Below are 17,430 nucleotides of genomic sequence, written 5' to 3'. Positions count from 1 at the left end.
AGAACTTTGAGGCAGGTGCGCTAACCACTAACTCATCGTGCTACCATTCTCAATTCAGTTCTCTTTTTGGAATATCTGTGCAGCAATGCAATTTGAATACATTTATACGGGTTATAAGGGTTGTTTGTCAATATGTGCCCTGCGATTGCCTGGCAACCAGTCCAGGGTGTAGCCCACCGCCCGCCCAAAGTCATCTCCAGCTTACCCGCAACCATACCGAGGATAAGGTCTAGAAACTGGCTGGATGGATGTAGTATTCGTCTAATTCAATACTTCATTTTGGCTTGATAATTGTTCTCATAAAATGTCTGTCTAAAGTCTAAACAACATCAGCTTGACTTGAGGATGTTGTCATGGGTCTAAAACAATACCATCTTGAAACATTTCCTCATTACCTATTGTCCCATTGTTGTGAATTTGTGAGGCATCAGTGGCAGCCGCAGCTCATAGCCACCATGTCGTCATACTGTTTTAAAACCACATTCTCTTCGTCATCGAAATATAACAAACTGATGGACTGGAGTTTGTCGGGCACACAGCAGGGCGCCTCGACTTCGTCCGTGGACAGCTTGAGCGCGTGCATGATGGAGCGCACCGTGGCGTGGTTGGTGGCTCGGAGGTTGCCCCCGAGCGGGAAGGGACAAGAGCCCTTGCAGTGGTAAGCGTTGTACCCCCGTGGCGAGATGATCCAGCCCGACCAACCGATCTCTTCGAAATCTACAAAGAGGGGCACCCTCTGGCAGGACCGGGAGTGGCCACGGGGTCGGGTCCCTGGGGCTCCACGTCGCCTCCGAGTGGGATGGTCGTGGAGTTCAGAACCAGCAGCTGCAGGGTGGGCTGGTCCTGGAGTTAGAGGATTGACAAGGTTAGAAACATGTTAGGCAGGTAGTCATTGTGGAATGTTGGAAGTTTGCCTTAAAGATAAAATAATTCTAACTTCTGATTAGATGCATTAATTTAACATTGTTTATTATTATGGTTGTAGTTTGCAATGGTGTAAAATTGCCAAGGTGGTAGGAACGCACTTCATTTACTCAGTTACATTTACTCAAGTAAAATTTTGGATAAATTGTACTTGTCCGAGTAGTATTAGTGAAACATACGTTTTACATTTACTCAAGTATTTATGTTAAGAATAAACGATACAATAATCTACATGCTCCTCGCTATTTGCATTTATCATTTCCGCACACAGTCTTGCGGGCCAATCAAAATGAGTCATGATTACAGACTACGAAAAACAACAGATTTAACGTGCAGTCTAGTTTTGTCAGTGCTCAAACTTTGATATTTCAGCCCACTTCTAATTTGATAAAACATTGCGGTAAGTTGCAGATGTTTTAGCTGTTGTTTTGGCTGTATATAAGGAAACATTAGCACTATCATATGGTCACACGTAAGTGTAAAGTAGGCATCTTCTGGGGTATGTTCTGTTTTCTCTCTCTCTCTAGCTCTTGCGCTCTCTCTCTCTTTCACACACACATACACACACACACACACACACACACTCTAATGAAAAAGTTTCTCACTAGAATGAGAAAGTTTCCCTTTAGAATGAGAAACAAGTTTATTTTTTTCCCTTTAGGGGCTCCACAGTATTGTCCTGTTTAACAAGTAGAAACAAAATGGGATAAGACCATTTCTTGGAGTTGAATTTGCCTTAATTTGTTAGTTTACAAAGATTTTATTTATAACGATTGTATTTTTTGTTTTAGATTAAGTGACATTGTTCAGCAATATCTGAATTTGCACATTCATATTTTATTTAGTTATTTTTATTTTATTTGACGTTGCTCTGATTTTAATTTAAAAAATTAATTAAAAAATTAATCAGAAGTTACTCACTAGTTACTCACTACTTTAGTATTTTTTCCACTGAGTACTTTCTTACTTTTAAGTAATTATTTGGAGGACTACATTTTGCTTTCACTTGAGTCATATTATTCTAAAGTAATAAAAAGTACTCTTACAGTGGGGCAAAAAAAAGTATTTAGTAAGCCACAAATTGTGCAAATTCTCTCACTTAAAAAGATGAGGTAGGCCTGTAATTTTCATCATAGGTATACCTCTCCTATGAGAGACAAAATGAAAAAGAAAAAATCACATTGTCTGATTTATAAAAATTTGTGAGCAAATTATGGTGGAAAATAAGTATTTGGTCATCTACAAACAAGCAAGATTTGTGGCTCTCACAGACCTGTAACTTCTTCTTTAAGAGGCTCCTCTGTCCTCCACTCGTTACCTGTATTAATGGCACCTGTTTGAACTCATGATCAGTATAAAAGACACCTGTCCACAACATCAAACAGTCACACTCCAAACTTCACTATGGCCAAGACCAGAGAGCTGTCAAAGGACACCAAAAACAAAATTGTAGACCTGCACCATGCTGGGAAGACTGAATCTGCAATAGGTAAGCAGCTTGGTGTGAAGAAATCAACTGTGGGAGCAATTATTAGAAAATGGAAGACATACAAAACCACTGATAATCTTCCTCAATCTGGGGCTCCACGCAAGATCTTGCCCAGTGGGGTCAAAATGATCACAAGAACGGTGAGCAAAAATCCCAGAACCACACGGGGGGAACTAGTGAATGACCTGTAGAGAGCTGAGACCAAAGTAACAAGGGCTACCATCAGTAACACACTATGCCGCCAGGGACTCAAATCCTGCAGTGCCAGATGTGTCCCCCTGCTTAAGCCAGTACATGTCCAGGCCCGTCTGAAGTTGTCAAAAGAGCATTTGGATGATCAAGAAGAGCATTGGGATAATGTCATATGGTCAGATGAAACCAACATAGAACTTTTTGGTAAACACTCAACTTGTCATGTTTGGAGGCGAAAGAATGCTGAGTTGCATCCAAAGAACACCATACCTACTGTGAAGCATGGAGGTGGAAACATCATGCTTTGGGGCTGCTTTCTGCAGAGGGACCAGGACGACTGATCTGTGCAAAGGAAAGGATGAATGGGGCCAAGTATCGTGAGATTTTAAGTGAAAACCTCTCGCATCAGGGCATTGAAGATGAAACGTGGCTGGGTCTTTCAGTATGACAATGATCCCAAACACAGCACCCGAGCAATGAAGGAGTGGCTTCGTAAGACGCATTTCAAGGTCCTGTAGTGTCCTAGCCAGTCTCCAGATCTCAACCCCACAGAACATATTTGGAGGGAGTTGAAAACTCTGTGTTGCCCAGCGACAGCCCCAAAACATCATCGCTCTAGAGGAGATCTGCATGGAGGAATGGGCCAAAATACCAACAACAGTGTGTGAAAACCTTCTGAAGACTTACAGAAAACGTTGGACCTCTGTCATTGCCAACAAAGGGTGTATAACAAAGTATTGAGATTAACGTTTGTGACTGGCCAAATATTTATTTTCCACAATCATTTGCTAATAAATTCTATAAAAATCAGACAATGTGATTTATTGTAATTTTTATTTTCAAATTGTATCTCTCATACGTGAGGTGTACCTATGATGAAAATTACAGGACTCTCTCATGTTTTTACGCGCGATAATTTACACAATTGGTGGCTTACTAAATACTTTTTTTGCACCACTGTACTTGAGTACAATATTTGACTACTTTACCCCCTTCTGAAAATTGCAGCACATCATTCTGAACGGTACATATAATTTGATTGGGGCAAATTTTCAAGTAAGAATTAATTGTAGTGTGGGCCCTGGAATTTACACAAAATGGCTTCGTCAAACCAAGCAGAGTGCTGTGTAATTTTGGGTATGGGTCCTTGAGACTTTTTCATGCCTCCTGCTGTCATGATAGACATGTTCACCCAGTTTTGAAACTGTGAAACTGGAGTCGTGGGTTGATTGTTAATTTCAAGAACAGGGGCCAGTTTTATTTTGTGGTGAATCCTCGAAATGATCATCAAATTTTAACGCCATGCTGCTGCCACATTAAATGGAGTAGGCAAAAAAAGCTTCGCAATTTAGCGTCGCCCATCTGCTAATGATTTGGGCTACATTTTTTTGTAATATGAGCCCTGGATTTCACCAACAATGGTTGTCCCAAATCCAGTTGGCAAACTTCCTGTGCAATTTCGAACATGAAGACTTCCCGCATCTTGTTTGACACATTCCCACATCTTACCAAAGTATGACCGGTTTGATGCTCCTGTCCTCCCATCATCAGAGAATATAACCAAGTAGGCATTAGTATCAGCTGGCTCTCCATGCAGCTTGGATGGCGTCACCACTGAGTCCATCCAAGTCCCAGATGGCAGCGTAGTCACCACCAGGATACCGTTGTTGTCCTGGCTGTTGCGAATCCACTTGGAAACCTAAAAAAATAGTCCACTGGGCTGGGCTATTCTTGGATTTATTTGACAGTCATGACGGGATAAATTAAGAATACCAACCGTTTGTGTGACATTAAAGATTTCCCATCCTTGGGTGTAAAGAGGAACGAGTCTGGAGGTGATGAGGTTTCCTCGCCAAGGTTTCACTTGGCTATCCAACACTTCATACAAATCCACCTGGAAGACACAAAAATTAGTTATAGGGGGGGGAAAAATCCAATTAGATGTATAACTCTTAATGCATGTTCTGTAGAGAACCACAATGTACTTTCCAGGACACCTTTGCTGTTATACTGTGATGAAGACGATCCATCCACAAGTTACGACGCTTTTCACTGTATGTTACTAACCTCTCGCTCTTGTGCCATGAGCAAACTTCTATTACGAATTGGTGCTATGAATGAAATTAAATTGAATTGACAAAAACAGTCATCATATTTAATGACAAGGACCACTTAGGCCCATGTTTAGGTCTCAAGTAAAAAAAAATAATTAATAAATAAAAAAACAATAATAATAGGCGGCACAGTGACCGACTGGTTAGAGCGTCAGCCTCACAGTTCTGAGGACCCGGGTTCAATCCCCGGCCTCGCCTGTGTGGAGTTTGCATGTTCTCCCCGTGACTGCATGGGTTTTCTCCGGGCGCTCCGGTTTCCTCCCACATCCCAAAAACATGCATTAATTGGAGACTCTAAATTGCCCGTAAGCATGACTGTGAGTGCGAATGGTTGTTTGTTTCTATGTGCCCTGCGATTGGCTGGCAACCAGTTCAGGGTGTACCCCGCCTCCTGCCCGATGACAGCTGGGATAGGCTCCAGCACGCCCGCGACCCTAGTGAGGATAAGCGGCTCAGAAAATAGATGGATGGATGGATAATAATAATAATAATTGCAAGCTGCATGTGAAAAAATTTCTGAGGTGGACTATCCTGCTGGCATGCAATAACTGCTTTAGTCCACAAATGTGGGTGGGTTCCATGCATCAAAATTAATGGTAACAGAAATCATGTTTACTTTATAGAAATGGGGCCTGTATGACTTTCCCAAGAAATACTTCTGTTTCCTTCGAAACCAACGGAACTCAGCTTTTATCATCCTCTCTTCTCTTTCAAAGGAAGACAGGTTGAAAAAGTGAAATCTGTGTCCATCATGACCTGAAACATAAAACACATCTTTCGTAAAATCACCTCGTGTGGCAAGGCATTTGTATTATTTATTTACATTTTTCATGCCTTTCATGAAATTCCACATCCATGTTGAACCTATGAAGTACTTACACTCTTTACTTAAGTAGAAGTACTGATACCTGTGTTGAATAGAGACTGGTAAAAATAGAAGCACTGATTTAACTCTTGCACTAAAAGTAAAATTTTAAAAAGTACTAAAAGTACTGATGCTGAAATGTACTGAGTAAAATGTAAACGTTACTTTTACAATTATACCCAACTTGGCACAAGGGGGAAAATTTGGCATGGGCACAAATTAGTATTTGTCTTTTAATAACTTACATTGTGCTCAGAAGAAGACAAATAAATCACGTTCCATGTTACATGTTTCAGAGCATGCTCGACTTTTATGCACAAACACGTTACCATAGCTTTGCTAATGCTGTGAAGTGAATAACAAAAAAATGCTAAATCTCCTAATGATAACTGAAAAAAATCCTCTTACATGTATACATTTTGTATGCGACGGGATAAGCGGTCCGGAAAACGGATGGAGGGATGAGTAATCTTTTGACACCAGAAGGTTTTTGGCAACGCATTCTCCACAGTTGGGGAATATCTTGTTTCTCCTAATCTGTTGCGTTGTCATTATGCTCCCTGCTTGGATCACATTCCTTCATGTTATGTTTTTCTGCCTTATGAGTCCCCAAGATCCCAATCAAATCAGTCGGCGTACGTAATTACGCATTTGGAAAACCATTACGCACGCATGTGTTTCCCAGCGCTGTTGTAAGTCAAAAGGTAAACATAAACTGAATCAAAGGTGTTGTTCAAAGTGCCACTAACCTTTATCCTCGAAGCTCCTCACAACATTTCCTTCCAGAATCTCCTTCTGACTTTTCCTCGTCCCGTCCGACACGGACACGGCGTTAAACAGATCTAACATGAACTGAGGCGCCTTCTTGTGCGGGGCCACCGCCGCGCCCAGCAGCAGATCCTTCCAATTGAACAAGGCGCCGAGCTTCTCCGTCAACTTCCTGTCTGGGTCCGAGCCCGCCCGGGACCCCGCCGGGCCGGCCAGCAGCCAGGTGACGCAGCACAGCTGGAGGGCGAGGACGAGCCAGACGCGCAGTGCTCCTCTTGACATATTGGCAAGGGGCGGACTGAACCTGACACCTGCGGGACTGCGCGTGATAAGGACGTCACACGTGTGCCATTTGATGACTATTCAGCTAACATCAGCGGATGATTGGACCCTGATTGATGATAGAAGGTGGGGGCGAAAACACGCCGCAAACACAAAGGAAAAGGGGAAAATTGCACGAAAGTGAGTCGTAGTGATACAAAATAAATTCATTAATAAATAAAAACCAATTTCCTCCCTAATCCGTAAATACAGGGACGTTTTCTTAATATTTTATTTTATTTATTTTTACGACAATGACAACATATTAGAATATTGTTAGCGAATGGTGCATTGTTATGTAACATTATTATGCTTTTAAGTCACACAAACTGTAGTAGTTGTTCTCTTTTAAATATGTTAAGTGCATAGTTCAACACTAAGTATCACCCCAAAAAAATCTCTCCAAGTACCACAATCATAGCTAGCATTAAAGTACAGTCGTGCAGCAGGTCCAAGTGTTCATAAAAAAAGAAGACACGTTTAATTCCCAAAAACAATTATTTTCATATTACTGTAAGCCACTGTAACATAATGCACAGTTTAAGCAATAACACTTTGTTTAAATATAGGAAAACAAAAACAATACTTAAATGATGATTCAATTGAAATGTATTGCACATGAAAGTTAAATAAAAACTGAACCTACCTGTTTTTAAAAGTTTTTAAAATAGTCCTTAACTCATTCACTGCCAGCCTTCCCAGTTAACATGGATATTTGACTTCTAAAGCCGTCAATGGCAGTCAATGTATTAAAATACAATAAATTGTACATAGGCAGTGATACTTTTGGAGACCACAAGAGGGAACCTGTTTACCCCATCCAGTCGAGGCAGAATGCCACCCCAAACTGCAACTTGGCTTGGTTTCAATTTTTATGTTGGTTCTTCTATAACAGTGATTTCCAACTTTTATGGAGCCAAGGGACTGTATGTACTTCCTGCCATCTAATAGAAGAGCATTTATTGGTTCTGTCTGTCACTATGCCTCAGTGGCATAAATAGATGAACAAAGATACATTATTTCTTGTAAATAATTTTTTTTTTTTAGCAATTACGTAAAATTTTATAATTTCCCACTGCAGACCCTGAAGGGCGCTCACGACACACTAATGTGCCCTGGCATACTGGTTGAGAATCACTGTGTCATGGTCTGTGTTTTGGTTTGAGTTGTGTAGTTTTGTTCCATGTTTTCCTGTGTTCCGTGTTTGTCGTGTGCACATTTGGTTGTTGTGTCCACCTGTTCTCGTCTACCTTGTGTCGACCAATCAGTTCTCTCCAGCCACTCGTGTCTTGTCCAGGTGTTTCTCGAATGTCTCTCTGTTTGCATTTAGTTCCCTGGTTTCTTTCAGTTCTTGTCGGTTCGTTGTCGTTGTCACATGTCTTTGCAGTATGTCATTGTCAGGTGTCATTGTCTCTGTCTGTGCCATGTCATAGTCGCCAGTTGTCGCTCAGTTATTTCATCAGTCATGTCTTGTTTCTTGTTTTGGGTTGACTCAAGTGTTTCTTTGTTACTTTGTGTTTAGATTTTGGACTTTTTTAAATTAGCATTTAGACTTTTTCATGATCTCTGTTTTACTTTGTTTTTGGAATTAAATATAATATTTATATACTCCTGCACTACTGCGTTGCCTCCCTGCTTCCCTGCACTTGGGTCCTCCATGTTCTTGCCTTGCGTTCCTCTCCTTCGACCAAACCCCAAACGTGACACTCTGTTCTGTAAAAAACATACTTTAATAAAAAACAATCCATGTATTTACACATGGATTTTTTTATTTTTGCTTGAATAATTAAATTAATCAATAATTAAAAATAGTAAATTATTTAAAAATATTTTATAATTGCTGAATTCATTAAGTAAAACATAATATAATAATACAATTGACAAATAATTAAAAATAAAATGCCTACCTTCAAGTAGAAAATAACGTCTCTCAAACATGTACATTTATGAAATGCATGTATAGGGAAATATTAATGTAAAGGTCCCATGCCACCAGAATAAATTGTTTAGCTATTTTATGCATAACATAGGTAAAAATCAGTCTGTGACCTGGTTTAAGTTTTACATCAATTTGTTTTTTTCATTTGAATGTAAAAGACGATAAACGCAAAAGGTTTGCATAACAACTGGATCCGATTTGCATGTGTTTGTGACAGAAAGTTAGTAATGGTTCAAATATCTGTCCACTTTGTGGTTGGAACAAACTCACTCATCTCAGGAAAACTGGTTGTGTGACAACATGGCTGCGTCATGTGCAAAGCTTTGTATCACCTGCCAAACTTAGATGAGTTGAAAAATAAATGGCTTCAATTCATGTTACGGCGAAGTTTCAAAGCATTTCAGAACCTGAATTGTGCTGCGTTCTGGCCCATTTTGTGGAAGATGGCTTCGTAAACATAAGCTTTCACACACTGAGCGGCTGCCACCAAGCCATGCAAATACAGGACTGTATATAAAAGCATACACGTGCTGTGGTTTGCAACAATACTTAACTATATAATGTTAAATGTAACTGTGGTCACTGTCACCAAAATCTGTGTGACAGAAGAACGCTGTGAGCCAGTTACGTTAGAGTGATTTAATGGGACCCGGTGGTGAATTGTGGCTTCACGACGATGGTAAGACCACCAAAATGAATGAAATGACCGCGAGGTCGCTATGAATGCTTGGCCCCGGCTGCCAAGATATCGCCTATCTGAGCCGAGCTGTTTTCCATATTTAAATTGATGAAGATGAGCGAGCCAATCAGAGCAGAGCTTATTTACATGAAGCATATTCATGAGAAATCCTGCCATCTCAAAAGACCAAAAGAAATAGCTTGAAAAAGGACTCTCCGAGCATTTTCAACGCAAATTATCTCGCGAACCCGATAAAAGGACATCACAGATTATAAATAATAATAATAAAAAAATCGATGGCATGGGTCCTTTAATTAAAGAGAATATATATAATTAATACATGTAATAAACACAAAAACATTAAATTCAAACAAAAGAATTAAATAGTAAATAACAAATACATGTATATTTAAAATGCATGTACATTTCTACAATTAGATTTATAAGCTAATATTTTAAAATACTGTACGTATAAAATGAAATCAATACTGTATGAAAAAATCATTTTACAACTAAATAAAAAAGTATGTTATAACAACACATGCATGATACCATTTTTGATAATGAGGCAAGTCGTATTTTTGCTACAGTGCCTCATGGAGTGTGTTTTACATCAGGGTGAGGAGGGTTCTACCAAAGTAAAGTTTCTCCATCATCATGTTTTTTTTTTTTTTTTTTTTTTTTCTGGCCATCTGTCTGTTATCAGTGTGAAGCCAGTTGCAAGAAAGCAAACGAAGAGCGGGAGCCGTGACGCACATGGTGCGCATTGTTAGAATGCACATGTGCCCCCCCAAACCCGCACACATTGGTCACCTTGTCCTCAACGACCCCCTCGCTCCCCGCCCCTCCTGGGTTTGTTTGGACAGTGACTGAGCATGACGCTCATGACCCCCCACATGAGAATTCATCCGAGATGATCCCCCATCAATCAAATGGAATAAAAGGGATCAAATTCTCAACACCACCAGGTTGATCAAAAGCTTAGTCTTTTTCACCTATTGTTCATCTGATTAGAATGGAATGATGATGCCCATATTTGGGGGGCTAGGGGGATGGGCATTAATCATTTTTAGGCCCTTCATAATGAATGGGTCTTGTCTGATCACTTCCCAGCCATGCTGTCAGATAAGACGAGATATTCTGTAGTCATAAACAAGATACCTGAAGGTTCATGCTGATTGGATTTGATTCGACAAAGTCAAGGATACATTATAAAGTGTGTCAAGCAAATACAATCAGGCCGAATTTCAGCATTTTTTTTCTCTTTTTTTTTTGCGAGCAACGTCACCAAAGGACCAATTTTCAGATGTCTCTGAGCGATTATCCTGTGGTGTGGGGTGTGTCAAGAGTCATCTTTCTCTTCTCGGTTCTGCTCGGAAAATGGTCGGGAAGCTGTTAAACCCGTTCAATAATGACTTAAATCCTCAACACTGAGTGGATGTGTAGTATGGCACAAACAATTAAGGTTGATCAAACTCTCCAACCACACTCATAAAGCTCCAACGTTCTAAAAGCACAAATGACAAGTCTCAATTGACTCTAAAAGCCTTCGGTTCAGAAATTCCAATTTATACCAATGTTAAATGACTCAGGAATGGATGCCCTCTCAAGCTCCATCCCATCCCCTGCTTGTGCACGGGACTGCTGCATGGTATGGGATGTGTTCAAATGTTTACAATGACCATGTGCTGGCCACAGATACATGACCACAGAGGCCCCGTGACGTCAACCTCCTCCTATAGAGAGAGAGAGAGAGCCCACATGCATGCAGCGACCGTGTGTACGTCCTTCGTAGCAATTATTTCTGGATTGGGCCGATTCGACACACTAGCCACAACATTATCACCTCTACATGACAGCTGTACCAAAAAGTACGCCTTTACAAAGTTAATAATACCCAGTTTTGATTAGCCATCAATTTAACATTGCAGTCAGACTTGCAATGGTGTAGAACAACACTGATTCTGATGCATTTGTCGAATGCTTTAGTAATAGTCTAACATTGTGTTTTGACTGATGAAGCATATCAGTGACCATCCATCATGCACGTCATACTGGTCCTTCCCACGCGATGGCTGCAGGGTTAACAATTGAACACCAGGTGGGGATGTTGCCTTGGGTATTGCTATTCCCCAATCACACTATGTAAAACTGAATGGTCTTCCTAGTCACAGTATGTCTTATGTTTTAATTGCTCATAATTGATTAAAAAGTGAGTCACGAATCTATTTAAGTCAAATCATTTAGCAGAACCAAACAACGTGACTCGGTCATGGTAACGAAATCTATAAATAAATGTATTCATTTACCCAGCAGTATGTGGGCTGGGATGTCCGCTTGCTCACTTGCATGTGACAGAGTCATCCTCTCAAATGATTTAATTTCAGCAAGACAAGAAATAGGGACTGCAAAGTGTACTATTACTCTTGATCTTTGGGGTATTTTGACAAGAGCGTGTCACAGACATGTTAATAAGACCCCAGAGAAATGTTTTAAATTCTGACAAATGCAATGCAATCTTGTTTAAAGAGTTTTCACTCAAATAAGGCATTAACATTTTTTTTAGAATGTCATTATATTCAAGTACAACCATACCTTTTAATAGGAAAACACCCTGGAGATGTTTTGTCAGGATCTGCTGCAGCCACCGTCTTTTAGTTCTTGCTGCCTTCATTTGGCTTGCAATCATGCCACTGGCTCGGCCATTGAAGAGTATTCTATTTCCATTGCCTTCAAAAAGTCTCGTGTTGATTCCACAGTATATTTGGGGTCATTATTACTATTGCACCCTATCAGTGATGCAGCATTTGGCTGAACGGGAGCTGAGCATCGCACTAGACCAGGGATGTCAAACTCATATTTGTCGTGGGCCACATCGTAGTTCTGGTTTCTCTTGAGGGGCCGTTATGGCTGTGAACCCATATGAATGTATGATCGCTTGATATTATAACATATACACAATTTGATGGATAGCTACTTTTAAAACCAGAAGGTAGCAAAAACTTTGTTTGACTACAGTATTATTGAATTTATTTTAAAAAGAGCGTCGCAATATCTCGATATTTTTGAAAAGTGAAGGCAATTTTAAATTTTGGTATTTTAGCTGGAAACACGAAGGGCCACCAGTTTGACACCTGTGCACTAGCCTGTGTACTACAATTCAGTAAGCATTAAATAGAATCTATACATGCCCCCCTGCCACTGCTTCCACCATGTTTGATACACGATGTGGTATGCTTTGGATCATGAGCTTTTTCCTTGACTTGACATTTTTGAGGGAATTGCAATATGTGCTATTTTGGTTTGAAATTTACCTCACATTATGATTAAAAAAATATAATTTAAGATCAGGTGTTATTGGACAATAATTAAGAGTTACTCAGTTCATAAAACAATTTCATATGGTGCTGAATCTTTCATTTCTTCTTCATAGCCATCCATCCCTTTTTTATAACCTGTACCCTCTGTAACCTAACAGGCAGGTTTTGGGCATTTTGGAAGAAGCCGGAGTATCTAGAGAAAACAAATGCTAGCAGCAAGAAGATGCAAACTCCACCAAGACTTGAGATTTAAACCCTGAAACTCACAACTCACTAACCATTAGTCCATCATGATGCCCAGTTTTCATATATATTCATGAAATATATGTTGGAGGAAAAATAGCCAAAAACTGTGATAGGTGAATGTCGCATTTAATTTGGTTGTCCATTCTATCAGCCAAGGGCCACCTGGCTTCACATCTGACAAGTGTGTGCATGTGTTAATGACTTCACCTTGTGTTAAATACCTGTACTGAGGCAATTAGACACACAAGGAAGGCATTTTACCTCGAGCGCTGGCAGCCGCTGCTGCTGCTGCTGTTTCTGCTGCAATCTCTGAATGAATAATGAAGATGAATACAATCACAGTAAAAGTGGAACCACATGACAAGACTTTCAATGTGACATTCAAAATGGGTGCCCCCAATCCCCTATTGCCACTGACTGCAAACATGTTCAGTTTAGTTTGTTTTTTGTGTGTGTGGGCAGAAGGGTGGGGGGGGGGGGGGGCATTTTTTAAGTATTCAATGAAATATGTGGCTTGTTTAACCATCAATAATTTGTAAAAGTTCAAACTGTGAGACTGTTGAGGGTTTCAAACGTTCCCACACCATTAGGTACACTAGCACAATCCAATAAAACGATGGTAAAGAAAAAGTCTACATTCATAATAAAGCTCATTTTGGATTAAAACGGTCAGTAAAGTTTAGTTTAATATGCACTGTATGTAAATATCACTGGAAATGTTATCGATGTACTGTACACCCATCCATCTAGGAAGCTCTTGAATTGGATTTCATTGCAGAACTGTACCTAATGAACTGTCCTGTTACTGTACAGTATCATAGTAGGAGTGAGTCTGAGGATTGTAAACCAACCAAAGTATTAATACAATATTCCTCGGTTATATGTATTATTTTCAACATTTCACAAATGGCTCAGCGTATACGAAAGATTTAATAAATATAGTACTTAATAGGTTACTATTGCAATGTTAAGTGTATATTTTAAGACAGGAACTAATTCTAGACGTGTCTCTGTACATCAAAGAAGAATATATTGCATCTTTAATGTAAACACAATTGCTTATTTAGTCCAGTCATGTACACAATTAGACTGTGATTAAAAAAAAAAAAAAAAAGTCAAAATATTAACATTCTGTTGATGTTGCTTACCCAATTTATGTGTGCAAGTTTACATGTCGTTCAAGCTTTTGTTTGGAGAGCCATTAAAGAGTATTTAGTTTTGGTTCAAGCTCCAGAGGCAGCTAAATTATATGTGCTCGTGGACCAGCTTGGATTTTTTTTTTTTTCTTTCCCCAGTAAAGCTCCCATTTCCCTCTGCACATGCACATGGATTGCACTGCACGAGGACCTCACCTTTGTGTTATTAAGTCTGCCAGACGCTACTTCATCTGGCAAGTTGTTGCGGTTTCGGTGATATTCATAATCGCCGAAACATACTTGTTTCCCTTCTGACTCCCTGCTCGTTATTATCCAATATTTTGCTGCACTAAGTGACATATGACGTTCACCTGCCTGTAATTAGACTGTTTGTTATGCTGGTAGGCCACCTGCATGGTCTGCTTGACTGGTACATATGCGTGTTTGTGTGTGTGTGTGTGTGTCTGTGTGTGTGAGGTTTCGTTTGTCGAAATCCATTCACGTTTGAATGCATGTTTACCTAATTTGACTCCACTTACTCAAGTATCATTAGAATTTAATTTAGGCTCCAGTCGTGTTGCTAGCTGGATGAAGCGTGTATGTGGCTGATGGATTTCCAGACTGTAATATTCTCCGTTGATTAATGACAATGAGAACAAAGTGAGACTATTATGACTTGCTATTGATTTTGGAGGCTCACAAAGTCGTTGCATCATTTACCACCCTGTTCCTCTTGGGTTTATGAACTTAAAATGTCATTTGTCTTAGAGAAAAGTTAGATTTAGGACATACAAAAAGCAAAAAATAAATTGTTTTATTTGTATTAGACAACAACAGGCTATTGTCAGTAGGATACAAAACTAGAACGGTATGATACATTTATAAATGTGACTTTAATGTCACTGCCTCACCAGCCATGATCTTTGCCGTACGTCACTGGGACTGTTATCATCTGTTTGAGCAGCAGCCTGTTGATTGGATGCCAACATTATTACTGTGGCTTCCGCGACACAAATTCCCACACTGTGATGATGTCACAGCAGGCCCGTTTGACTGAAGATAAACACGCACAAATATTCTTAAGGTCAATATGGCACTATCGGTTTTCGACTCCGGCTCAAAAACTAAATAATAGCGATGTTTCAATTGTTATTGGTTCTCGCTCCTGTGACTTCAGGTGTTGGTTCATGGCACACGAGCTGTGCATCAAACATCAAATCCTATCACGTGTGTTTATGAACTCTCCTAGATGATTTGAAGGGATTATTATACTATTTAAATTGGCTCGTCGGTCATGCTTGCAGCCCATTATTGCTGAGGTCTTTTATCTGAATCGCACATCTCATGCTCCCTTTTTGTGGTCTTTATTTGCATAAACTGGTCACTGGTATGAAAAAAGTTGATAATAAATGATGCAAGGAGAAACTGGAGCAGGGCCTATCTGCTTCAATTTTCTTTTCATATTTTTGTTTAACCGCAATGCCTTCATTTCTGCCTTTGACTCTTGTTGTCCTCGCACAGCCTTTACTCAGCACTCCGATGGGTCCAGTACTCAGACAATGTAGAACCTTTTTACAAATAATTTCGGCAAAGCAAGGTCCACATCGATTTTGAATGAAATCCATGCAGAGCTACTTCAGATTTGAGAGTATTTTGAATATCTACTGTCAGTAATCATGCATTCTACCAACAGTGGCCGAACCAATGGCACGGGATCTAACAAACAAAAGAGAGTACACTCACATTTTGTAAATATTTTATTATATCTTTTCATTGTACAACATTGAAGAAATTAATCATTTATTTGTTGTTATGTTTTTTGTTTCACATTTGACCAATCCAACGGCAAGGTCACGTTCGAGCCAACGGCAGTGTCACATTTGACCCAATGGCAGGGTCACATACGACCCAACGGCTAGGTCGCATTCGACCCAATGGCAAGGTCGCGTTAAAACTCATTTTGGGGTAGACAGCCCTGACCCAACACGCAGGGTTAAACCCCCTAACCCAGACCTGCTGGTCTAAAATAACCACTCATTGGGTGGGTCCAACTTTAGGAACGCATTGGTTTACCCAAATAACCCGTTTTTTTTTTTTTGGACACACCCGTTTTCAGAGTGTACAAATTTTCACATTGCCTTGCAAGGAAGGAATCAAGCGTACTCCATATTAATTTGCCGTATCAATAAGTCAAGAACACCAAAAATGTGTAATTTTTTCATATATTTTTACAATTTATGGATCTAAATTTTTTTACCTTGCATTACAGGCATGAGGAATTGATGAATTGTCAATGCTATCAGAATACAATTTGAGATGAGTAACCCAATACAAGCCTACTGTCTGTGACAAGAGCAGCATATGGAATTCATCTGCTGCGCACATTCATTTTTCATCATCACCCTACTCCCCTTACTCTATTGTAGTGTCTAATGGTTGATCAGTGGGCCGTTTATACGGGCCACATAATGGGCACGCTTTCATCCTCATCACCTTCTCTCACTGTCTGGCTTCAGGAATGTCTTCTAAAGTGTTTTTAAAAGTTACAAAGCTCCAAGGGTTCTTTTAAAGGCCTCCTCTCATTGTGGTTTTGGAGATGTACAATGTATGACTATTTTATATTTCCCCCTGAGACTAATCGAAGGCAAGCCTCATATATGCATAAGAATCTCAATTGCTTCCGTGTAGCTAGAAGATCATGTATGTGCGCTTGTGTAGAGGCTCATAGATTGAAGGATTTATGAAGTGTTTTATAGCAGGGGCAAGGCCAAATGGCTAAATGCATTTTAGAAGAAGCTGATAACAGTTCGGGCAAAGTGTAATTAAGTTTAATTATTGAGTGAAAAATATAGTTTGCCCCAGCCAACCGTTATTTTATTTGATTTTTTTTTTATAGAAAAACACTCTCCCATGCACAGAAATGCATGTATATCTATGTGTAATGCTTGGTTTCGGAGCAGCTACTGCTTTTTTAATGGGCCATTATGATGACGGAATGTTTATGAGCACTCAGATTGCGGTGTAGCCTTTACCATGCTTTGTCAAATCTCCAACGTAACACCTTTTAAAATATTTAATCTGTCAAAGAGTCAAGGTCATAGAGGCGATGCTTTCTGCTTTCTATTTGCTTCACTGATGCACACAAGCTGCGATAGGAAGGGAGAGCGAGAGAGGTGTTAAGAGCCAACAAGTAGCAGATGTAACAAATTACAGAGCATTGTTTGATTTGCGCTGAAGGAATTGGACTGAACTTGTTTAAGTTCCAAGTCCTCCCTGAGCTGCAAGCCCCCCAGGATGGTCTCTAATGTGTGGTCAGTCCACACCATAAGTTGTACACAGTAAAACCTGCAAAGTCCGTTCCATGACACCGACCAACATCCGATTTGGAAACAATCTATTCCATAGAAAATAATATAAACAAAACGGTCAACTGTTAC

General features: G+C 39.9%; 1 protein-coding gene across 1 annotated transcript; it reads right to left on the bottom strand.

Moving 5' to 3' along the window:
* Positions 1 to 427: 427 nt before the first annotated feature.
* Positions 428 to 6,634, bottom strand: LOC133395196 (bone morphogenetic protein 2-like). The gene is made up of 5 exons (XM_061663939.1): positions 6,334 to 6,634; positions 5,336 to 5,475; positions 4,383 to 4,499; positions 4,115 to 4,304; positions 428 to 843 (listed from the first exon to the last, which is right to left on the bottom strand). The coding sequence occupies exons 1-5, from the start codon at positions 6,632 to 6,634 to the stop codon at positions 428 to 430; spliced, it is 1,164 nt and encodes a 387-aa protein (XP_061519923.1).
* Between the last annotated feature and the right edge of the window lie 10,796 nt (positions 6,635 to 17,430).

This window comes from Phycodurus eques, chromosome 19 (genome assembly GCF_024500275.1).
Source record: "Phycodurus eques isolate BA_2022a chromosome 19, UOR_Pequ_1.1, whole genome shotgun sequence".
NCBI lineage: Eukaryota > Metazoa > Chordata > Actinopteri > Syngnathiformes > Syngnathidae > Phycodurus > Phycodurus eques.
This window is presented reverse-complemented; position numbering and strand designations above follow the sequence as displayed.